Source organism: Pomacea canaliculata, linkage group LG1 (assembly GCF_003073045.1).
Source record: "Pomacea canaliculata isolate SZHN2017 linkage group LG1, ASM307304v1, whole genome shotgun sequence".
Taxonomy (NCBI): domain Eukaryota; kingdom Metazoa; phylum Mollusca; class Gastropoda; order Architaenioglossa; family Ampullariidae; genus Pomacea; species Pomacea canaliculata.
The window spans coordinates 24,440,782-24,466,536 of NC_037590.1; the positions used below are offsets into that span (position 1 = coordinate 24,440,782).

Sequence of the window (25,755 nt, forward strand, 5' to 3'; positions counted from 1 at the left end):
GAGCAGGACCGGCAGCTTAGGCCTAGAGAGCGGAAATAATACCTGGTGATGAGTTTATAGATGTGAAATTCTTGCCAGAAGAGGAAGACAATACTAAGAAAACGAGATCAGGGGAGGAAGCAGGTGACATTTTCATTCAAGACTAATTGTGGCACGTGAGATGCCATACATCCGGGAACTTTACGATCTGGATGCTGCCGGCAGCTGAGTAAGTATGGTGGTCTTCTTTTATACTTCAAGATGATCTAAGAAAAAGTTTGTGGCATCTTGTACCCATCATGACCATTGAAAAGATGAAAGAGAGAGTGCGTGTGTGAATCAGTAGAGCTGGAGCTGTAAGGAACTAGTTATTTGTCATCTTTATTTTTATTTTAGCTTCTACGAGCACGCACGCACACACACACACACACATATTAGATATATTTGTAGTTAGAGACGAACTTTCAATTGCATTTAAAGTAATATTTGCTTTTAGATAATACCTTAATTGTTAGAACACTGCTAACCCTCGCCTCATTTATCCTGCTCTCACTTTGAGCCCTTTGACCTTATCATAATATTTTATTTTCATCGATATTATAGCTTCCTCCCGATACTTTCTCCTGTAATTCCCTATTTTGAGTTTACTTTGATAAACACTCTATTGGAATTGTACACAAGGCATCCATTAGTCTGTAGTAGCGCAGTGTGTAATGCACTTTCCCCAACCTCTGTGTATCCGGATTTTCCTCATCTTCATCCTGCAGTCCTCTCACGCACCCTCCATGCTGCGGAATGTGACCATGGCCACGTCTGTCACCAGTCTCCCTCTTTCTTCCTCCCACATACCTGGGCCTTCGCCTCAACATGGGTAGTTTGTAAGAGTGCTTGCACAACACCCATCAACGGATACAAACAGAGTTGCTGGTCACATTTCTTGCATTCGGAAGCAATGATCATTACACTACAAAATACTAATCCATTTAATAAACAAGAAAAGCGTGACGTGGTATCGAGATAAACATGTCTCGTGCCTGAGATACAGCTCCGTACAGCGGCATCCAGGTGGTAGCGGCAGAAGAAACAACACAAACATGTCAAAAACAGTTTCAGAGTGTGTATGTACGTATGTAGGTGTGTATGTATAGGTGCTGTGTTTGTTTGTGTGTGCGGAAGTGCTGGGTTAGCGACACAAAAGGACAAAAGAGAATGACGCCGCCCTTGGTAATCAGCTCTCTCTCTATTGTTGACAAGTTTTCCGGTTGCGACTGTTTTTTCCCTGACCACTTCGCACAGATCGTCTTTTAGTGTCTTTTTTTTTCTCTCTCTCTTCAAAGCGTAGGCTGCGGGTTCGATTTTTCTTTCGGATACTTTTTCCATTTTTGTTATATTTGTTTAATTTTCACTTTTTTCATGTTGATGAAGCTCTCACTCTGTGCGCGTGCACGCGTGCCTACGTATGTGTTTTAACTTTCAAACTCAACAAGTGTGAACAAGAGATGCTCTGGTGTTTAGCTTAAGGTTAGGATCTGGGGTAGAGATAGGATGTGGAGTAGGGCTTAAGTGTAGGGCTGTATTTTGCCAGACGACTTGAACAGAGAAAACATTCGATCGAAGACGAGGTTTGATCAGCAACTGGGTTGGCATGTTCAGCCAACCGTAAACCAGGTCAGTGCCAGACCGTCGTGGGAGAAAGTGGCTTCCGATTGCCGTGTGGCTGCCCAGGTGTGCTCTTTGTCCTCCATCACCTTCTGAACGCAGGATGCAAGTCCACAGGTGGCGAGTTTCCGTTGGCGGGCATGCCCAGTGGCGATGTGAAAACTCGTCGACGTAACAGGGCGTATGGCGACATGGCCCTAGTGACAGACCAATGTCGCCGGTAATGTGCTGCAAACACCTTTCCTCCCTCGCCCTCTCCCACCTCTCCCCCCGCGCCTTGCCTTGTTTTGTGGGAGTGCTGAACTCGCTACCCGAAATTGTCGGTTAGGTCATCCAGCAGCAGCCTCCCCGTCATATCTCGCCGTATCTCGGGTGCAGGCTCGGCGGCACTAGTCCGTCGCCGATGATTCCCGTGCAGTCGTCATAAGTATTAGATGTCTGGCTAGCGCTTCGTTAAGGTAAGTCATCTACAACATGCACAAATAGAATGACCAAAATAAATAGATAATATCTTGTTTATGTTCTGTCTATATTTCTACGAGAATACTTGATTTGCTGGCGTTTTCACGGGTTTCTCACATTTTTCGCAGCTATGAGGCATACAGCTTTATTTTCGGCTGTTTTGTGATAGGGTGGTGTGATTTAATAAGGTCATGCAGCGAAGAGGCATGATCAAATCTCAGAACGCTTCCTTGCACCTAGGAGCCTTTTTCCATAGATAAAAATAAATAGAGTAGACATTATATCTAGAAAATATACACAAATATGTGACACAATATGCATGGAAACTAATATTTTTAGTACTTACGCAGGACTAACATTTTAACCATGCAAACACGATATTTTCACTACATATTTAGCGCAGTGAGTCCGCCTTTAGCTGAGATATTATGCTTTATTAATTCCATCATCATCATCATCATTGTCTAGAGACAACACCTGTGAGGACATCTACATTTCAACATCAGTCTATGCACAGTCACACTGTAATAATAATAATAATAATAATAATTTATACTAATAATTTATACAAAATTTTTAAATCGCAAACTCACACTCCTAAAGATTATGCTCCTGGCGCTTAAGAACTATAACGAAACATGGACAGCATATGAGGGACAGGAAAACAAACAACATAGGAGCTATAAAAGAATAAACAACCTTACTAAGCAAAGAATAAAATCAAATACAGAAAACACAAAGAGGAACCAAATATCAATATGCAAAAGGAAGGGTTAGGGTTAGTATTATGGGAAAGGTTGTCAGGAGTAATGTTTACGTAAGAGGTGTTTTCAGTGTACATTTAAAGGATTCAATAGTATGTGGCGGAATATGGAAAAGGAGAAATTTCCATTGTTTTCGCTGCACAGTAACTAAAAATCCTGTGACCATATGCTGTTGTTTTGGTGACAGGAAGAATAAGGAGACTATCATCAGTCGAGGAGCAGGAGTTGTTTAGCTGGGATATAAGGGAAGAGTAGTTCAGAGAAATAATCAGGGCAGGTGCCAGCAAAGAAATATTTAGTATTTAATATTTAGTTGACTACACTCTGTCTCTCACTACGTGTAAACAAGACCACATTGATCATATACAAACTAAAAAATCATTACATTTCGACGGAAATCCACCAATGTGTAGACAATAACACTAGTAAACAATAACCCACTAATCATAATCATCTTATTTCACCATGTCTTTCTGATTTTTTTTTATAAAAAAAAAAAAAAACCCCATCAAACACACGAACAAGGAAAAAACAAACACGCTGGCAAGAAAGCAAACAAACCAATACAAACATACTTCTAATATGTGCAGTCATGCATACAGGACCAATGTACTATCCAACCTGAACATTTCTTTAAAGAAAAAAAAATATTTAATTTACCCCACATCAAAGCGCTTGACGCAAAATATAACCATAAACATAAACAAAATAATAATAATAATAATGGCCATCAAAACTAGGAATTCATTGTGTTCACGATTAGTGTAGCTACTGCCTTGAGAAGGTGAAAGCTGCAGTCTTGAGCGCTGTAGTCTTCTCTTCTTCTCAGACAGTCTTATGACTTGCAGGTGTGATTTGTAGTTGTAAAGTACAAAGGTAACAGTAGCAGTGATGCTGGTGGCAGCAACGGCATGTATTTATCCATTTTTGGCGCACACATGACTGTCATCCCCTCAGTGGCAGTGAAGGAGGGAGGATAAGGTCATCTTGTGACCTCACGTAGATCCAGAATCTCGAGCAGTGGGGAAGATGTTGCAATGTGATGAACCGTAGAGCAGAAAGTTTTTCACACATGCGAGTTAAGAAACTGCGATCATTTTCCTATTATATTTGTTGGCCTTCGAATAATACAAATCCTAAAAGCTTTGCCCTTTTTCTACCGATGACTGAAGTTCAATCGAGATCAAATCTCTTTCATCTGTGGCGGCCATTTTCTGAGTACGTGAAATAATCGTGGATAGGATCCTGGAATGGAGCGCAGCTGATGTGTTTGTACGAGCGGTAAAATTATTCTTAATAAACTACAGGGTTTCAACAGACTTTCTTTTCAAAAGTGAAAGCTTTTTTTTTTAGTGGGGGGTGGGTGGGTTAAAAATGGTTATTTATAGATGGTGTCTTTCCTTTGAGCAAGAACAAATGAGTATGCATATAAAGGAATCTCTTACAAATCTCTTACACTCCTCAAATGTCTAACAACAACAATCGAAAGTTTTATTTACTGTGAATATTCTGCTACAATCACACGCTTAACGCTTACAACACATTCATCAGACAACACTTACTTCTTTTATAATTATATAAACTCACATACACATTGAATACACAACACATACAACAATTATATACAATGTATACACACTCAAATAATTTAAATGCTTACAATACAACACATACACACCTAAAACACACAGAACACACAGCAATCACAATTAAAACACTGGCGTTTACAACACATACACACTTCTAACGCTCATACTGGACTTGGTCGCCAACAACACTTCCAGAAAAAAACTTCCAGTCCTCACTTCTTGCTTTCTCTCTTTTTGTCTCTCCATAGTGTGCGTACTGTGTGCTTTAAGTTTGTAGATTTGTGTGTGGACAAAATAAGGCTTAGAATTGCTTACTTTTAGCGAATATGTCCTTAAAAAGAAAAGAGATGTGTTTATTAGAAATGTTTGTGTAAAATGTATTCATGTAATTCTTCTTGTCACCACAGTTCACAAACACAATAATATAGTCCTGTCTGACCACAGGGAACATAACTAGTGGTGCTTTTAAAGCCTAAGCTCCTACCGTCTCACAGAAAACAATTAGTCAGAGCTACTAGGTATAAATATTAACAGACTACTAGTCAAGTATCACGGGATTCGATGTGACCCCGAATGAGTTTCTAAAGTTCATTAGAAGGTCCTTATTTTCAGTGTGATCAGACCGGTGTGAACCCTGATCGAATCATTCTCTACCTTTGTGTGTGCTTGCTTGTATTCAAATACACACACACGCACGCACACACATGAGCATGTTACTGTGCTTGCAAAAACCTCAATTTACAAACCATGAAACCTCTTTTGGGGGCTAGAGGGGTAACCATGTACGCCATGTTTGATTTAGCTTGTCTGAATCCCTTTGTTTGAAACTCATTTGCATCTTCATTTCCATGGGGAGTTTTAAGCCGTCGTCTTATTTGCACTTGCGCCGCTGTGTCTGCGGTCCTTCCTATCAACTTCCATCATCTCCTATTGTTCCTCCATTTCTCTCGCTTTCTCTCACTTTCTTTCTCTCTCATGTCTGCGTGGCGGTGGCCCAAACCCATGTAACAGTTGTCCGTTCACGTATTTCTTTACTTTCCTCCCTACCTGCCGCCATTCATATTCATTCCTTTGTTGTCATTGATCCTCATTATTGCCTCATGGTCAGGCATGGTTATACTTATGGCATCTTATCTCGCCCTTCTTTCTTCTTTCAACATATCTAGAAGTGGAGGCTGGTTCCAGTCTAACATTAAATTAAGCCAAGAATTGCTGACATGTTGAAAGAACATCATCCTCAATACGTTGTGATTAATTTATTTAGTTTCAGTTTAGTTTTACTTCGAAGTAAGTAAGACCTAAAGTCTAACTTGTAAAGTCATTGAAGGTGGCAGCCAAGTGACTATAACAGAGATCATAACCTTGTCAAGTCAGAAATGACATATAGACGTATTTCTAAAACACACATGGTTCCATTTGTCCTGGCAGGAAGGAATAAAATTTCTCTGAAATATTTAGACCATTCTGGCGATTATCTATGTTCACTTTTGTTTGTCTTCGCTTGTGTTGGGTAGCAAATTTAGTTTCACTGTAGCGGCTGACTGTTTGGTGTGCCAGTGATACATTCTGACATTATTGTGACCAAGGAATCGTCATGACAACCTCGAGAAGCAGCAATGCCAGTCTTGGCCATTTGTTTCTACCTTGACGATATTCAGGTGCAAATCTAGTCTTTTTAAAATCTGTCTAAATTAACTACTTAAGTCATGGAAATTGTGTACTGGACCAAAACTATTTCATCAACCTACTTGTCTGAAAGGTTACGAGAGGTCGAAGAACCTAGTTTTTGTCTCCACAAATTTAAGGCTCCAAGGAGCGGTTGTCACTTCTTTTAACATTTTTTAGCTGCTATTGATTGCTCAACATAAGGAATGCCTCCTTGATAAATATTTACGATAAAGGCATCCGAGTTTTAGGATAAGTTTGCGTCCATTTTTTACGCTGTCTGCATTTCCCTGACTGACCCTCGCGATACGTTGGAATGTCCATCACCAACAACAGTCATTGCGCATGTGATAAGCAGCCTCAACCCATCCACCCTGCCTCTCACTAAAATGTACAAACATCCAACGGTTCTCTTTCCTCTCTGTCCTCTGTATCAGCTCGATATACCCGTGGTAGGCAGATAGGTATCTCAAAATATGGGGCGAAGTTCCAGCGTATCTATGTTTTGGGAATTTTGCAACTGATGCCTGTTTTGTCGGATGCTTGTGATTGGGTTCTGCTTCTGATGTCATTTGTACCTCAACTTGCGTGGGCGATGCTACTGCGTTTAAAGATGAAGAATTTTATCTTGGGGACCGAGGGGAGAGGGAGCGAGGAACTGTAAGTGGCTGACTTATTAGGCGGAGTCCTACTCTTTTCTTCCGCCCCCTTTCCTTTCAGATATTTATTTCTGCCTGGTAGTCATGGGGTTTATCGTTTTCGACTAAGTACCCGACCTGGCTTCGATCCTTCAGCTCCACAGTAGAGCTGACAGCAACTGTGAGGAGCTTCCCTGGCTGCTCATTATTGTCGTTGTGGACGTTGACGCCGCTGATGTTGACATTGCGCAGTTGACAGGTGACAAGGCTGCACTGGTCCTCATCTAGCCACTGATCAGAAACAGTCTGTCTACCTGTCTGCTTGTCTGTCTTTTTATTAGTCTTCCTGTCAACACTCTGATTCACAATATTAACAAACGTGTGACGATTATTAACATCTTCGTCGTGTTAAACACGTTGACTCTAGTGTTTTCTCGAATAGACTGCTCTTACTTTTTCTAAGAACTTCGGCTGGACCTTCCTTTTACCCTCGGGTGAACTGAAGGTCTCTTTTCATCATACCTGCATCCTGCACCCCATCATCCTGTGAGCGCTAAGAGCAATTAGGCGCAGATTGCACTGTTTGCTCTGTCATCTCACGAGATGGAGCTCAAGGCGAGTGTTTGACGAGACAATCAACACTCGGTAAAGGAGGCCTCAGGTCCTCTGGTCATTGCACATGAGTGACGACACTTCCGCTTATCACTGTGAGACCTGAATGAAACCTGACCACTTGAAGTCGTTGGAAGCGTTACTGTTACTTAAAATCATTTTTAGCGAGTTTGTGTATTATGTATGTAGGTAAAACTACACATAAACATAACTTCTATAACAGGTAAGGTTTGACAGTCGTCAAACGTAGTGTTGTTAAACAGATGGAAAACAGACTCTGCACAATGTCCAAATTTCCTTTAAATAATTTATTTAATTTAAAATAAAGTGAGTGTCCGTTGTAGGTTTGTACCTAAAGTCCGTTGAAGTCTTGCACCTACTGTGGCTAAATATCTTATCTTTTCTGCTAGGAAAGTGACTAAAAGTCTACAGTATACTCGTGCTCAATTGGCCTCAGTTCTGTTTCTGGCCTGCACGCCTTCATGTGGTTGAAAGGTCACAGTAGGTCTGCACAAAAAGTAGCTTGAGTCAATCATTCGTCTGCATACTGGTGTATTTTCATTATGACCTGCATCCTCCACCCCCAAAGATATTCATTCTTTGTGACTGCAATGACCAACTATGCGCTCCTTTCTCTGTTTGTTCGGTCATCTGTTCCAGCCTCCATGTCGTGCGTGGAGAATGATGATCACAAGAAGTGGTTTTACTTTTACTTTTTGTGATTCGTGAGCGCGAGCACACACATACACACTAATGCGAACATGCAAACAACCTGAAATGATTACTTTGGGGAGGATAAAGAAACATGAGAAGAAGACATCACAAGGAAGACGGTATATCCAAGATTTGCGACTAATTTTAAATTGTTGTTTGGATCCAGGAAGTCAGGACAGATTGTTCGCCCAAAGAAATATGTCGGTCCCTGGGCATTTACACGCACACTCGGGAGGATGATGCTACACCCTTTTGACAACATTTCACTTTCTTGATGTTGCCTCTGTCCAGGATCTCCAAAGAACACGAATTAAGAATAGCTCGACTGATATCACGCACAATCGAGTCGCGAGCTATTTTCAGAAGAAGGATGTTATCTGCTTATCTCACAGCGATGTGACATCATTTCACCCCAGCTCCTGCTGCAGCTTCGGCTGTTGGGCGATGAAGGATTTTACCTCCTGGTTGACGGCTTCTGAACACAAATTTAAAAATAAGGACTGACTTGCATTTCTGTTGCACCTCCATCTGGTGGACGGAGAAGGAATTCGACTTTTAGTTTACTTGTTCTGAGCAGACGTGCTTAATAAGAGAATGTACATTTTTGGATTCGCTATTTCTCATTTTAATCTTTCTTTCTTTATGAAAATTTTAAAACTTTATTAACTTAGCGCATTTAGAGTATTTATTCAAACAATAAATAACTTGAAAGCCTTTGATTAGGTTGAAACTATAAATAGAATATGTCGAGTTTGTTGCATGTCCATTTTTTTTAAAAATGGGGTTTTAATTGTTTAATAAAGTTTAATTACTTTTATTATTATCATCCTTACACAAAGTTTGGAATCAGCAACGAATTGCGCGTAGAATCTCTCTCACAAACACACACACACACAAGTAAAGCTCGCGCATAGGGGCGTTCCGGTGGAGTAACGGTTAGTGCCTGTCGCCAGTCAGCGAGGATTGGCTGTCCTGGTTTTACATCTTCCCCAGCGCGCATAGAAGGTTCTTCCACGGTATCTTTCTGTGTTCAAAAACCTCGATCTGTCCGGATGTGACACCGTACAGACAAAATGATGCATTGTTGAGATCATTTAGTTAACAGGTTAACTAACATTAGCACGCAGCAGCGGTTCACGAAGTTCACAGCTCTCCTCTCCAGCCTTCCTTTCATCGAGCATTAAAGGGGGGATAACCTGTAGGGAACATCAGGTGGCATTTGAACAACCCCAGAGACCGCGAGTTGGCTGAGCAAATGGCAAACGCGCGGAGCATCCAGGGTAGGACGAGGTGCACGCGCTGCACAACATCACTAAAAGCCTTGGGTGTGACCGGCACGTGACCATGGTGTCAGTTATCTGAGGTGTGAGGTCATCTCACCCGAGCCCATCCTCCTCTTTCCACGATGGATTGATAGCCTCGCTGGCTTCCCGTGTCAACACCGGTAATCGTCCTCTGGCCTGAGGCTGGAGGCAGACCTCAACTAGTCTGACGAGATGAAGATGCCTGTAGGACGGTTAGTTAGGTGAAGATTTAATACATGCAGGTGGAAAACTAGGTATAGGACCGTCTCACCTGTCTCTCTTGTTATTACAGCTGTCAGGATTTGTTTTAGGTATCCTGCAAAAGAAGTTTTTAATTCCGACAAGAATTGTTGAAGCGTTGGTATTTTTCAATGTTTTTGGAAGGTTCTGGTTTATAAACCAAGTATAAACCAATTATTGAGACTACTCTAGCATTTTATGAGATAACGACATGGAGCAAAGAGGTTGGTGATAGCTGTGTGTGAAAAAAGAAAGTTATAAGTGAGAATGTTTTGCACCACCAAACAACTATGAGGACTCCGGAACGTCTGAGAAGAATTTACGGCATAGTAAGTGATTTTTGTCAAAGGTGTCCCATTACATTCGTGTGATTGTCTGTTACAGCATGTAAGTACTTTGGTCAGGGGCATCTCATTACACCCCTGCACCTGTCTCTACGGGGAATACATCTACATAGAAACTTTGCGGGGATTGTGTCAGCTAGGTCTTGTATTATTTGCAAGATACGTTTTTATGACCACTAGAGCAAACTATGCAACAGTTAACTAATCAGTCCTTAGTTACAAACATTTTATTTTAAATTTGCTTTGCATAGTCTCTCTCCCCCTCTGTCTCTGTGTGTATGTTTCTCTCTCTCTCTCTCACACACACACACTATTGTACTTGAAGCTTGTGTTTTCAGGATAGCGACGTGTCTGTCAAGTCCGTGTCGGGGCCTCTGATTCACCGCCAGATTACACTCACTCTGCCCAAGATGGAGGACGAGCTCCTCCCAAGACGCAGCAGCGTCCCTAACGGCATCATCAACCCCGGTTTCGAAATAGCGTCGCACATGCACGACGGCGCCATCAGTGACACCAGCAGCGTGGAGAACTTCAAGAACAGCGACCGCGAGGACTTGGACCACAACGGCGACCTGGAAGACTTCCGGCGTCGCACCGTTCCCGGGCGCTCACGAGACGGCGTCAGGGACAGCATGAACAGGTGGGTCACGGCGGGGTCAGGGAGACCGGAAATCAGTTTGGGATGAAGAGTGGAGAAGGGCGGTGCGCGCTTACTGTTTCTGTTTTCTATTACTTTTGTCTCTCGCAGTTCATAAACAAAGGAGGAAACAGCCATCATTCCTGAATAGAAGCTGATAGAAAAATTTTATACATAAGCTTCAGGCTACGTGGTGCCTAGGCGCACTTTGCAACACTGACACAAAGTATTCATCATAACCAGAGAGGCAGATCTGCATCCTTTCGGTCATATATTGTATTTAGTCTTAATTTCTAAAGCATGCAAATGCTACCTGATAATATCTCGACACAAGTGAGATGTCCTCTCTTGTTCATTGTCGGAAACAGATATGTACAAAAAAAAAAAAAAAAAAAACAACAAACAAACAAACAAACAAACAAACAAAAAAACAAAAACAAACAAAAACCTGTAGCTGAGAGTAGGAATTAGCTTGTTCACGTGGCGCTGAGGTCACGAAGTTCTTGCATGATGTTGCCGTGCGCCCCTGGTGAGTACACTCTCCAATCTTGTGGGCAGTCTGACGTCAATGAGCAGTGCAGACAGTCGGTCTCCATGGAAGAGCTGGGACGTATTCCGGACGTTCAAGCGTCATAAGGACGAAGGCCTGGACGACCAGACGATCAACAAGTTCCGCAAGATGACCAAGGTCAGTCCCACACTCCACGTACTGGGCGGGTCAGTCACCTCGGCACACCTTGAACGCCCTTATAGTTCTTGGCTTCTGTCGTGAAAATACTTTCGAGAAGCCGCAGTAAACTAAAAATAATTGCTTTCTGGAGATTAAATGCATTTCTTTCATCCACAAATTTTGCTTCTCGACGACCACAATGCCAGAAGATAATGGCGTTTGAAAGATGGGCAGAAGTGGGTAGACTGACGAAAAATGAAATTGCTTCATTAATAGCATCTCAAGGCAGAACTCGAACTAGGAATTTATGAAGGTTTAGTCTATTTACAGTCCAGCTATAATTTTTAGATGTTGTTCCATTCTTAACCTTCTTTGTCCTAGAGGCCATGCAGGAAGCTGCTTGATTGATTGATTGATTGATTTCTCCTTCTTTGATCACGTGGGTTATCAGGTGGTTGTCGGCATTTTCCTGACGCTGCTGGTGCTGGTATCGGCGTTCGTCAGCAAGAGCGCGCTGTTGCTGATTACGTCATCCATATACAAGAACGCCACGCTCTACTGCATCGAGCTTCCCAGCGGCCGTGAGTTTCTCTCCTGCTCGCGCATGCCCCCTGAGAAAGTCACGGGAAACGTCTATAAACTGTCGCAGAATGTGCAGGTAGCCAGGTTTCTGAACAATTTTACATGTCGTTAGGGGCTGGCAAGGTGTTTAAAGGTTACATATCCATCATGTTATTTTTCATTAAGAACTTTCTCATCGAATGAAATGTGAGCGGAAGTTAGCCGAAGTGTTCTTGTAACTGTTCAGAAGACAATAAAAGGTTTTTATTACCTTAGACCAAAGCTTCAGTCTTGACTGTAACCATCCTTTTCGCTCTACCCTTGGCTTAAACGCTCACAGTGACGTCTCTAACAGCTGATAACTGAACGTCACATCCTGTACCTACTTCTGGGGGATCGTAACGTCCCAAGTGTCAGCCATTAACTCTCTCCCACATCATATTATCAAGACAGTTGGTCAGAAGTTAACCCATCATGTACTCCTTGGGTGGTTTGACGAACGTTAACCCCTCTTGTGATCCTCAGGTGCGGTGGATATGGGCGCTGCTACTGGTCATCGTCGCCCCTTACCTCATGACCTTCGGCAAGTGCACGTGGCGAGCCTGCTTCAAGAAAACTCGCACTCCGACCTTCCCTGCAGTTTTCACTGTAATCTACTTCTTTTTTTCTTTTCTCTTACAAACTTTATACATGTCTTCCGTTTACAAACTTCCACACATCTTTCATTCTAATAATAAGACATTACACATCATCTAGTCCATCTTGGAATAAAACTCGCTTTTGATTTTGCAGGTGCTAGTCTCTGAAACACTCAACACCATTGGAGTTAGCCTTTTTGCATTCCAAGTTGCTGCCGCCATGGACACCATACGTGGACTGGTGCTGACCATGGGGGTAGCCTTCCTTCCTTCCATCCTAAAACTGTTTGACAAAGAAAATATCGATGGTCGCAACTGTTTTACGTACTGGGTCGACGTGCTCGCCATCCTCGTCCAAGCATCCGTCTTGCTGCTGTGGCCAATCAAAGACGCGGTTTTAGGTGAGGTGACCCAGGAGACCTGGTCGATTCCAGTCTCCTTAATTTTAATCTCTTGCGGCTACTGGGAAAATTACGTCAACAAGTACACGGTGCTGGGACCGTTAGGCAGCAAGCTGCGCGAGCTCAAGAAACTTACTCGGCGCATGCGCGTGAAAATCTACATCGGCGTCAGCATCTGGAAAATTGTGCTGACCTTGGCCCTCATGTCCGCCATCATCAGTGACCTCAACCTTCAGTGCCTGAATGTGTTGTATTTTGGCGGCAATAACGGGGCGACAGAGTGCCCGCACCTCAACTACCCGCTAGGTGTCTCCAACGTTGAAGCGCAAGAATACTTCGAGGATGCATTCTGGGTGATGCTGCTGCAGGTGGTTTCCTGTCTTCTCTGCTACAGCTTCGCCAAGACAGCGTGTAAAGTCTTGCTTCAGGTAAATGCTTATTCTTTGTTTCAGTTTGTTTTTAAGTTATTAAATCGTGATGTATTAAATGCTTTATGCATGAAACCGATTTAGTGTATCTGAAAAAAGACTATCGTTTCAGCGACAGACAAAATCGCCTTTGATATTCGGAAATGTTATCAATAGTATACCTGAAATTAGTTTCCCTTGCAGTTATCTTTTTAATAAAATGTTTTTGAGCAAATTCTTTGTGAAGTCAGCCACTTTTAGGTTCATGGAATTTACTCAGTGCAAAGGTCTCACAGGTCTGTCTCGACTTTAATGTCGGGTGGGATCTGGTGGTGTCTACACTGACCATCTTTATTTCCTGCAGTAACCTGGGAACTTGCTAACTGACTAACTAAGTGATTATGCTTTCTCTTGCAAAATTCGTCGTTGGTTACTCACACAATCATGCCCACAGCAGTTACACATGAAGTATCAATCGCTAAAGCAGTGTTGATGACAACTGTTGCTCTTTCTATGTACGTAGGTGGGCAGCTTTGCTCTCCCTCTCACCATCTCCTTGCCGCTTCTGGTGGGAGCCTTCATCAGCGAATGCGAGACGTGGAATGGCAACGGAAACGGGACGACCACCGCGCTCTTTGGCATGCCCTCCTACCTGTACTGGACATGTGACGTCAACGGTGCGTCCTCCAACTTCCTCTCCGCACTTTTGACGCAGTTCTACGTGCCTATCGCCGTCTTTTGGTGGCTCTCCTTCATCTGGGTCGCCGCCCACATTTGGTTCCCGCGCGTGGAACGTCTGGTGCAGACAGAAAGGTCAGCGGGTTGTGGGCTTTTTGCCTGCACTCATCTTTAATTAATACATTTTGCTGCAGCTTTCATTTTTCTAAATTGTATTTTTGTCCTCCCGAACTCTTACAATGTTGTTCTTTTCTTGACGTTTGCAAGACTTGACTAATACTGAGCGCTACACTAATACAAGTTTATGACATGTAAACACACCATTTCGCTCTCATGACATTGTTTTGCTTGTGTTTTGCAGGCTTTTTGTGCAGCCCTCTGTATTGTAGCATCTTTCTGGAGCAATCCCTCATTCTCAACCGACGGCGGGACGACCGCGACAGGGAAGCCAAGACTGAAAAGGTTCAGACCTTGTCTTTGACTTCAGCTCTCTTCAAACTTTGCCTGTGTCGCCATCTGTCTTTAGTTCCTCCTTGATCAACAATTTCACACTCATTCACAAACTGTTTCAGTCTTGTCTTTTAAATGAGATTTCATGAACTGTTCACACCAAACATTCTTAAACTCGCCTCTTAAAAAAGATTTTATGGATTATTAAACTGCTCACTCTGTTCGTGTCTTGCTGTAGAGAACGGCGCTGGAGTTTTTCCAGCGAGAGAATGACCTCGCGGAGGAGGCGGGGTTCAAGCCTCGGGCTCGCTGCGCACTGACGTCACGCCGATGATCTACGTGTGCGCCACCTTGTGGCACGAGACAGAGAAGGAGATGAACCAGGTGCTCAAGTCCTGTTCAGGTACTGACTGATCTGTACCCCGCACCTGCTTCCGTCTTCTTGAACTTTCTGAGATTTATGTGGGAAACTATCCACACTCTCATCGTTCTGCGCAACATAATGATAAGTGTAGGAGCCTGTAAGTGTAGGAGCCTTCAAGTGTAGGAGCCTTCAAGTGTAGGAGCCTGATATTGAAGCTTTCTCTACTGGCAAGATGTCAATAAAAACCTTCAAGTTCGCATTCTCTCTCTCTGTGGATTTGTGCTTTGTTATTAGGCGCCATAATTATCAAAATGTTTGACTTGTGACTTGCTCCTTCTTCCCGTCAAATTTTGGAAACACATAAACAGGCTACGATTGTTTCCAGGCTGGACCTTGACCAGTGCACCAGAAAGCACGCCTACCTTTTCTTCGACGTCGTGGATCCAGACTACTACGAGTTCGAAGGTATCCAGCGTTAGTCTCGTTGCTGTTTGTATCTAATTCTGAGGTAGCCTGTACTCCAGTGTGTTTACTACTGTCGTCTTTCAACAGGATGCGCCAAGTAGTTCAAAACACAACTTTAGCAAGTCATACTCCGAGCCACATCCTCATCATCTATCACTGTGAACCCTAGCTTTCAACTGTCGATGGCAGTTTTGAGTCTGACAGTCCAGTCCTACCCCAAGAGAACAAGTGATCCCATCGAAGCGATATATGTTCTTTGTGTTGTGACCGATGTATACACGGTGTTTGATGCACTGACTGACCCATCTATCATTCCACTTGCAGCTCACTTCTTCTTTGACGACGCCTTCGAGCCGCACGACGACGACGACAACGATTATCACGCCAACGACTTTGTGAAGCAGATCATCCGGGTCATCGATCGGTCTGCCTCGTGAGTAGTATTCACTAGCCACTGGGTGGGGAACAGTTTGGCGACTCACTTGTTGATAAAAGTACAGAAAAAGGCTCTTTGTACAACTTACTAGAGAAATGCGTAACATGCAAAATGTTCTACCCTCGTTAATACACACGGGAGTCGATATTCTTACTTCTGAAATTAGTGGTATACATTATACAGGCCTTCCAGATATACTTGTAATTGTAAAAAAAAGTCCACACAAGAACTTCAGAATTAAATTCAAATGTGTTTTCTGCTCTTAACATAAACTGTTATCACTTAAACTATCAAACGGCGTTGTTTTAAACTCTTTAATCTGATGTACGACTGTCAAGAAACTGTTTTCTCAAGTCTTCAAGATATGGAAACGTATATAGAGAGAGAGAGGTATTTCTCGTATATTCCTTGCAGAGCTGTCCATCGAACTCAGATGAAGATTGACCCTCCGTCAAAATATCCTACTCCTTATGGAGGAAGACTGGAGTGGACACTGCCTGGACAGAATAAGCTGATCGTCCACCTCAAAGACAAAGCTAAGATCAGGCATAAGAAGCGCTGGAGCCAGGTGGGTGACTACAGATGATGTCATTAAAGTACAGAGTGTTATTGGTTACCGGGGAGGTGCACAGTAATGTCTCTACCTTCTGGTTCTTCAGTTTGATTGTCTATGATCTATACATTACGGTAATGAATTACTTTACATAGGGTAATGTTACGTGCTGCAGTTGGTAATGAGGTGTTTGTACTTGTGGTGTGTGTAACTAGAGATGCACTTGCATTATAAGCTACTAGGTAATGGATACCCATACTGTATGCAACCAGGTGATGTACATGTACTACCTGCTGGGTCATCGCCTGGTGGCCCAGAAGCTGCCAGATGCTCGTCGCAAGCAGATCATCGCCGATAACACCTTCCTTCTTACCTTGGACGGCGACGTTGACTTCCAGCCCTCCGCCGTGCAGCTGCTCGTCGATCGGATGAAGAAGAATGAGAAGGTCGGAGCCGCCTGTGGCCGCATTCATCCCATCGGAACAGGTTCAAAACCCACCTTATTTTGATATTCTTTTATGTTCTTTGACATCTGTTCCCTTCGATAGGTTTCATGGCGTACACTGCGTTGACTAGTTATACACGTGTTATGTCACAGAGAGAGCCATGTCATCTTTTGAACATTGTCATCATACAATCAAACCCACTTATCTGCCAGAAGACACGAATTAGTTTTTTACTAGCTTAACCACCACTCTCGAATTAAATTAGCGCCATAGAATGTCCACATCTTCGGACAGTGAAGACGAAAATGGAAAATACAATATACATTTTAGGTTTTATAATGAAAAAATGTAGTACGCATTTCCGATTCTTTGTTTTTAAAAAAAAATAAGTCGACCTTTTCAATCTATCCTCATGGCTTAAAACAAACGAACAGACGATAAAATGTGTACACTGACATTTTCATAGGAAAGTTGCAAAAGATGCAAACAATGGTAAACAACATTAAGCCTTGTTCAGAATGATTGAGGTTTTGACTTTGTGACAGGTCCAATGGTCTGGTATCAGAAGTTTGAGTACGCCGTCTCTCACTGGCTACAGAAAGCAACGGAGCACATGATTGGCTGCGTGCTGTGCAGTCCCGGATGTTTCTCGCTGTTCCGCGCCTCGGCTTTAATGGACGACAACGTGATGAGGAAGTACGCCACCGTCTCGGGTCAAGCCCGCCACTACGTTCAGTACGATCAAGGTGAGAGTAACTCAGTTCTACGTGGCTAGTAGTATTTTCTCCAAACAAAATATTTTATTGTTTCATTGGGTTTATAAAGATCTTTTTATGGTCAGATTGTCAGGACTTTAGCTGTATCTCAGTTGTTGCCATGTCGTATACTAACTATAATTATTTTAAGGTCAAGGGTCAAAAGTTGAAGCATTGTGACGTGGCGTTTGTCTGCAGGCGAGGACCGCTGGCTGTGTACGCTGCTGCTGCAGCAAGGTTACCGAGTGGAGTACTGCGCCGCCGCCGACGCCCTCACCTACTGCCCGGAGGGATTCGAAGAATTCTTCAACCAGAGGAGGCGGTGGTCGCCCTCTACCATGGCCAACATCATGGATCTGCTGCAGGTGAGAGCATGCCCCAGACAACAACTCCTAAGTCCCTCGGCATTGGGCAGATATGGGTGGACCGCGAATAGTAACGATATAAAACAAGAATGAAGAACGGATTTGATGAAGATTTTCAACAGAAAAGTTTCACATGAAATATATCTTTCAACCTAGAAGCTGTGACTTTTTACGGAACAAACAAAAAACTTACAATTTCTGTGTAATCGGTTTTCCGAAAAAAATAATAGTAAAATCTAAAAAATATGGTTGGTTATATGGTAACCATTTACATCGTCAATCCATAGTCCGCGTGTTTCTTCACAAGTGATAAACAGTAATATCTTATCAACGGATGAAAAATTAAATGTTCTGTACTTTGGCCTTGACCCCGGCCTGGTTTGATGACCTGACAGAGCTGGCGCCACCTGATCAAGGTGAACGAGAACATGTCGGTTCTGTACATGGTGTACCAGCTGCTGTTGTTCGCATCCTCCATGCTGACTCCAGCCACTGTCTTCCTGCTCGTGGTCGGCGCCATCAGCACGGCGTTCCGCGAAATCAGTCTGATGCAGTCGCTCTTCATCAACCTCGCCCCGGTCGTCATCTTCCTTATCGTCTGCCTCACATGCAGGAGCAAAATCCAGGTAGGCCGACGCCATCCACACAAATATAAGTTGTCTTGTGGAGAACCAGATTCTACATTTTAATATTTTCGTACGGTTAGATTGCTGGATGCTTGGTTGGTTCCGATGGAAGTTATCAACCTAGTCATGGAATGCAAAATTTTGTTCGTTGGATGAGAGAGTAGCACCCTCTCTCTCTCTCACACACATATATATTATTTATTGGCAGTGTCTGATATAATGTTCTGTTCACTCTGGTCATTTCAGCTTGGGCTGGCAGGCATCTTGTCCATCGCCTACGCACTGGTGATGATGATCGTCATCGTGGGCCTCATCCTGGAGATGAAGAAGGACGGCATCTGCGCCCCGACCACAATTTTCATGATTTTCGTCGTCGGCGTCTTCATCATCTCGGCCATCATGCATCCGCTGGAGTTCAGCTGCCTGTTTCATGGCCTCCTGTATCTGATGGCCATCCCCGCCATGTCCATGCTGCTGATGATCTACTCCATCACTAACCTCAACGTCGTGTCCTGGGGCACACGAGAGGTCAGTAAGAGATCAAAAGAGAGAATGTATAGGCGAGTAGACACATAATCTACCCATCATTAGAATGCATACATTTAGACAGAAAGGAAAGCGACACAGGAAGAAAGATAAGATGACGTGTGGGAAGGTGGACAAAACCAAGATGGCTCATTTGTCAACGGGACTTTCGTGTTCAATGTTGCAGGTTCTCACGGCTGCGCCTCCACCTGACAGCCAACAGGCACGAAAGGCAGCAAACAACTCTAAAACGCGCTTCCAGAACCTTCTCAACGTCTTCTCGATGGGAAAGTCAGGAGGACAGACAGAGGAGGACAGTGACTATGGCTTCAGCTGCGGCAACCTCTTCAAATGCTTATGCTGCCCAAAACCTGCGGAGGACAAAAGCAAACTGGAAACGTCAGCCATCTTGGAAAAACTTGACCGTCTAGAAAAAGCTATGGTTGAAATAAAAAGTGGAAATAAGGACAGTGTTTCCGGAATTCCGTCTGTATCTGAAGACTCGAGTGCAGAAATGTAAGTACACACTGTGCACAGACATTTGGTGTTTTCTTGTGAACTGTCACCCTGATGTCTGTGAAAAGATAAACACTTTCCATTATAACTTTACTTACACTTAATATTTTGTTGCATTTTAGGAAGGATAAAGACAACCTTGACAAAAACCAACTGGAGGCAAAAGATGGTATCACTGGACAGGAGGAAAACATTAAAAGTGAGTGATGAAGATTTTTACTTCCTGACATATACATTTGAAAGCTCCGTTGCCTTGTGTATTCTCAAACACTAGTCTTCCACAATGTCCACATCGCTATATGCAAGTTCAAAAAAAAGGATCTGAAAATAATGTTTACTGACGGTTGTCCGTTGTTTAGCGACTTTTTCTTGTCACACGTTTGATGTCACTGCGTGTTGTGACTTTTATGTTGGCCGCCATTTTACGATGCCATCTGGAATCATTATATTCTCATGCTTGTTGCACCGATTGTCAAAAATATCCGCCATTTTCGGAGATTAACTACTGGAATTCTGCTACCAAAATTAAATTAACTATAGACAAATCAAATAGTTTGTTTTCTGGTGTGTTGATGTAGACAAGTCAAATTATATATTTTCTGGTCTGTTAACGTAGAAGTCCTAATGTATCCGGACATGATAGCTAGCGAGTACGAGGCGGAGTACTCCCCCAACTGGATCTTGGACTCGGACTTAGGCAGCGGCAAAGTGCGCTACCTGGGCACGGAGGAAGCCGATTCTGGCGCGAGGTGGTCGCGCGCTACCTACACCCACTTGCCGGACGACCCCGTCAAGAAAAAGAAAATGGAGCAGGACTTGAAGGAGCTCCGCAACAAGATGAGTCTCCTGTTCTTCCTCCTCAATGCGCTTTTTATCGTCGTCATCTCCGCTCTGCAGTACACCAACGCCGCCAACGATGGCAATGGTCTGGCCATACCGCTGCCTTGCAAGAACGACGAAGGTCAGAGTTTGACCCTTGAACCCATCTCGCTCCTTTTCATGGCCACTTTCGGCATCGCCTTGGTCATACAGTTCCTGGCCATGTTCTTCCATCGTATGGGAACCTTCTTGCACATCATCTCCTCCACAGAGGTGAGACTTGAACTGTTGCCGTCCCTTTTTCACAGCGTATTCGTACACTCCAACTCGAAATAAAGAAACTTTACTCGAAAGACGAAAGATAGGACCAAAGCCAGTAGAGACTTTAATAAGATATCAGTGCACAATGTTTCAGTCCGATGATGTTTATTTAAGTGAAAAGAATCTAAGTAAGACGTGTCGCTGTTTCAGGTGAACTGCATGAAGCTCAACCAGCAGGAAATGGCGGCCATGGACGTCTCCGACAAGCTGGAGCTCGTCAAGCAGATGCAGACCTTCGGCGACGACGACGACGACACACGCTCGGATATCACCAGCACCTCCCTGGACGACAGCAGCAGCACAACGGATGAGTCCCCCAAGCTCGGGCGCCGCAAGACGGTGCTGCGGCTGACGCGGAAGCGTGGGCGGCAGGCGGAGCAGAAACACTCCAACCTGGCAAGTCGCTTCATGGAGCGATACCTCAAGTTTGCGCGCGACCTCCGACAGGCACGTGACTTTTCCTTTTGACAATTTCTTTTCTTTCTTTTTTTTTTCGTGGCATTATTCTGGGATGCTTTTCTTCACTCCTTTGTCCTTTTTTTAGGGGGAAACTGCTAGCATCCAGCTTTTACTTCTGGACTTGAGGTGGGAGGGAATGAGACTGGAGGATTATTCTTTATCTAGAATATATCGCTCTATACAAAGTTGTTTGACTGATTTCGTCTAGCCACCTTCACGTAGCTGAAAGGGGATGAATCTATGTATGTCAATATAATAATATGCAGTGCTCTCCTTTACACGCGAAATGCAAAAAGTACGCAGGACGTCGTATAGACAACAGCACTGTCTTCTTATTCATGAATACTGCTGCTTGCTTGTATAATAATTTGAGACATATGTAGACAAAATTCAGAAGTAAATAAATAAACAAACAAATAAATATTTAAGATGTTGTTTAAGGAAGGCAGCAGACAAATGGCACGGCACTCACTTCTTTCGTGGAAAGAAAAATTCAGTTTCAGAAAGGAGAATTCAGACAGTAAGGGCCTGACGACGGCTTCCCTCGTCAGATTTAAATCCACAACATTGGGAAGCCAAAATACAAATAAAAGTCTTAGACTACATGCACATATGTCAGCCTACATGTACGACTGACTGTTGCAGGAACGTGCGGGCGAGCGGAACAATCGCAAGCGTAACAGCTCGCGCAAGTTGCGCAAGCGGCAGCGCGCCATCGAGGCCATCGAGAAGTCGGACAAGACCTCGGTCCTGCTCAAGGCCCACAAGTGGCAGAGTCTGCACCGCGCGCGCACAGGCCAGGGGCACGGCAACGCCGCCAACGTGGACACCTTGCGCAAGGATCCCTGGGTCTCGCTGGTCAATGGCGTGTTCTCGCAGTCTCGAACCTCTCTCAACACCATCAGCGAGGAGGAGGGTGAGTTTTGCTCAGTCTCACACTTCTTTGAAAGGGATCTCGAGCAATCTATCTATAGATAAAACGACATCATATATAATTATATATATATATATCTTTATAACATCATATAATTTATTACTTAACAGCCTTCCGCGAAAGATTTTATTTGACATACAGGCTAGATAGATTGAGAATAAGAGAACGCATACGAAAAACCACCCATCCTTACTTGAAATTGTCAACACGGACGCGTGAACAGCAGACAAAGCGGGCACGATCGAGATCAGATGAAGGAACAAACGGAAGAGGGGACAAACAGCATTAGAAAAAGGCACAAACAGGAGAAGAGCAGATTTTGGCAGAGAAATAAAGAGAGCATGAAATGTCCATGAATGTTTATTCTTTGTCAGTGTTCAGTCTTCGCTTTATACCATGATTCGGGTCGACGGTTTTACTGGTAATCAGCAATAAAGCTTGGGGATGGTATTTAATTGTAAAGAATGGGGATCCTTATTAATTTTGACAAGACGTTAAAAGAGTACTTAGTGATGTGTAAGTATGTTAAGCTTTGTGTAAGAAAGTAAAATAGTCTGAAAATTTGGATTGTAGGAATAAATCCTACTGTAAACGTTGTGGAAGCATTTCGTTCAGACAACCTGTCAACTGTGTCGTTATTTTTACACACTATGACACTTTTTTCACATCTCAGTTTGGGAAGTAAAGCACATGTAGTCAAACAGCGTTGAAACTTGGCTAAACTGTGAATAAACAAACGTAAAGTCCCTTTGAGCAGGTCAGTTGGGAGTCAATGAAACAATCAGGTTCTGGTGAGTCTTTTGTTAACTGCAAACACCTGAGTAAAGTACTCAAGACGATTGGTTAGCAACTAGTCACATGTCAGTCGTATTTGCAGGTCGCCACTCCGGCCAGATGCCCAAGCGGAAGTCCACGTGGGGGTCAAGCGGTGACCTGGTGTCCATGTTGAACAGGTCCGAACACAAGGACGGACGGCCTGCCTTCCGCGCCAGCTTCGCCGGGCTTCGATCTCGCTCAACGTGCTGAGTGAGGTCAAGGAGGTCGTGACGCCGGCGCAGTCGCCCACCACCGGCGCCTTCGACAGGATCGAGATGCACGAAGTTGCCCGATGAGCAAGCGCAACGGCGAGAAGGAGGTGGCCTTCAGAGAACCCGACGACAACGAGCCAGACTCAGAGACACCCGGCTTCAGGGAGGAGGATGCCTTCTCCATCGCTCCTTCCACCGTCACAACCATTCTGTCCGTACAAAGCGAAGGTTTCTCCCCGTTTGCCGTTAGTGAGGGAGAAGGGCAATCACCGGGACAGGACTACCAGTCTCAGACCTCCAGATTCTGATGAAATCATAATATGCACAGTGAACATTAAAGGTGGGAATTGCAAAGCTATCCACCTCCAACCGTCAAGTTCTGCCGTAGTCATGTGCTGGACACCCGACCTGTGATACCTTGAAACCTGTGACATAATGTTGTCTCAGTTAAGGCCGCTGTTGTACTATTTAGAAAATACAAATTGACAAATGATTAATTAAGAAATCGCCACTTTGCCAAAAAAATGAGAATGATTGTTGCTCACTTACGTAGTTATCCACAAATCACATTTGGACAAGACGTATAATTAATCTCACATACAAATGATCTGATGTAAGTGCTCATTATGGGTATGTGTGATGTATTATGATCAGCATTGTTTTGTGTTCCTGTGTTGCTCTCTTAACATTAATAATATATTGTTCTTTTTGTTGATTTATCTTAAAACAATCTGTTTAAAGTTTGTTTTAATTAATTAATTAATTTCTAAACCAGAGAAGCAACGGACAATCAACCGTGTACCCACAATCAGAAAACTGGTCTGCAAACTAATGAGCCATCCTTTAGTTTATCTGTTCATCCATATTGCAATGCTTTAATAATGTTTTGTCATAATGTACACGTGGCATCAGCTCACCTTTGACTCTCTCATGATCTGACAGCTCGTCTCTCGCCTGAACTCCAAATCCACAGTTTTGCTGATAGCATACTTATGTTTCAACACCTTTCAGTGTTTACCAGGTTACTTACATTAACTTAACTTTGAAACTCCACACACGTGCTGTCTTGATGCTCCATATGTGCAGACGACAGGATTTTAAACCGACCAGTCTATAGTTGCACTTAACGTTGAACGACTAGGTTCAGGAGAGTTCAACACGCAGTCACCCACCCGTCAAATTGTATGATGTCCAGTCTCTAGATCGGGTAATAATTTGTAAACAAGGACAGTTGATACAGAAGTGACTTGTAAACAAGGACAGTTGATACAGAAGTGACTTGTAAACAAGGACAGTTGACAAGAAGTCATTTGTAATTTTTTGAGATGTTCGTAGCACAGTTTTTGCTCTGCGTTTTATTTTTACTTGAAACATTTTAAAAACGTGATAAAACACATTTTATGTTTTTCATAATCGTCTTATGCTTTGTACTCTCTTACATTCAGTCAGGAGGTCGCCTTTGTGGATAAATTTACAGCCGGAGCTTGACATTTGCAGAACCTGTCTAGTCACATTGCCGTATTTATTCTTTTCTCGCCATAGGTACGTGTACCACGGCTTTCTTTCCTTTGCACTGTCTTACCAAGCACCTGTATGACTGCAGGTGCAGCACAATACGTCATCATGTGCAGGTGGGACAGGCATGGCCGTTACAACGTGGCGTGAATTTCTGTGTGAATGGCAGATGAAGTGTGTGTACTTGTACATCGCTTAGAATAAAAATTTTGTGATATAAGCTTATATCAAAGTATCAAAATACATATCAAAATGTTCAGAGTATATTTTGTGATCTAAGACTACTACTACTATAATAATAATATAATAATAATAATAATAATAATAATAATAATAATAATAATAATAATAATAATAATAATAATATAGCGCTATTCCAAAGATTTGCTCAGAGCGCTTTGCGTAAATATGTAGACTGAATCAAAATGTTTAGATAATGTTTCGTGATATCAGCCATCTTACATACCAAAAATGTTTAGGTTGATTGTGTTTCATTATATCAGCCATCTTAAATATAAAAATGCTTAGAGTGATTGTGTTTTGTGATTTAAGCTATCTTACAGATAAAAATGTTTAGACTATGCTTTGTGATATAAACCATCTTAAATATTAAAATGCATGAGTGACTGTGCTTTGTGATGTAAGCCATTTTGTATATCCAAATGTTTAGAATGACACTGCTAACCTTTGCGTGTTGGCTCTAGGAAATAAACTGCACTGCCATCTTCTAACAACTGTCTTATCTATAATTACGATTACAAACATGTCTTCTTCTTGCCTCCCAGACATCCTCTATTCCTCTTGTGTACATAATCGTCTAATAAGATAACATACGAAGATAAAAATTTTGTTTATTAGCCAAGTGACATTACACTAGGAATTCGACTTGATGATGAAAAAAAGCCACAGAACAAAAGAAAGAATAATCAGGCCTATCATCGTGTAGGTTATCTCAAATTTGTGATAGACAATTAAGATTGTATGTTTCACTAAGTCGTTTTTTTGGTAAAAATTATGTGAAAAATTAGAGAATTAATCTGTTTTATGAGAAAGTCTCTCTGGTTTCATGGAGTGAAATGTCTGGAACTTCCAGCATCTATTGTTATACATCTCTTCTCTTACCACGAAACTTCTGATTAGTTGTTTCAATATGTTAGTGTGTTCCGTAAGACCAAGAAGACTTTCGTATGTTTTGAAAATGGTCAATTAACATGAA

At 42.9% G+C, this 25,755-nt stretch overlaps 1 protein-coding gene across 1 annotated transcript in view; it reads left to right on the plus strand.

The window, feature by feature from the left end:
* LOC112572606 (chitin synthase chs-2-like) overlaps nt 1-24,813 on the plus strand; it is a 30,494-nt gene extending 5,681 nt beyond the window's left edge. Inside the window, 26 exon segments of the mRNA XM_025252359.1 lie at nt 10,309-10,610; nt 11,166-11,295; nt 11,729-11,935; nt 12,364-12,486; nt 12,631-13,305; nt 13,808-14,097; nt 14,324-14,336; nt 14,338-14,464; nt 14,651-14,809; nt 14,947-14,953; nt 15,162-15,241; nt 15,566-15,674; nt 16,092-16,245; nt 16,503-16,716; nt 17,222-17,422; nt 17,630-17,796; nt 18,192-18,422; nt 18,669-18,950; nt 19,135-19,463; nt 19,586-19,662; nt 20,080-20,193; nt 20,196-20,257; nt 20,259-20,555; nt 20,754-21,050; nt 21,708-21,978; nt 22,874-24,813. Coding sequence (XP_025108144.1) covers nt 10,309-10,610; nt 11,166-11,295; nt 11,729-11,935; nt 12,364-12,486; nt 12,631-13,305; nt 13,808-14,097; nt 14,324-14,336; nt 14,338-14,464; nt 14,651-14,809; nt 14,947-14,953; nt 15,162-15,241; nt 15,566-15,674; nt 16,092-16,245; nt 16,503-16,716; nt 17,222-17,422; nt 17,630-17,796; nt 18,192-18,422; nt 18,669-18,950; nt 19,135-19,463; nt 19,586-19,662; nt 20,080-20,193; nt 20,196-20,257; nt 20,259-20,555; nt 20,754-21,050; nt 21,708-21,978; nt 22,874-23,022 — 5,067 coding nt within the window. The 3' untranslated portion in view covers nt 23,023-24,813.
* The last annotated feature ends 942 nt before the right edge of the window (nt 24,814-25,755 follow it).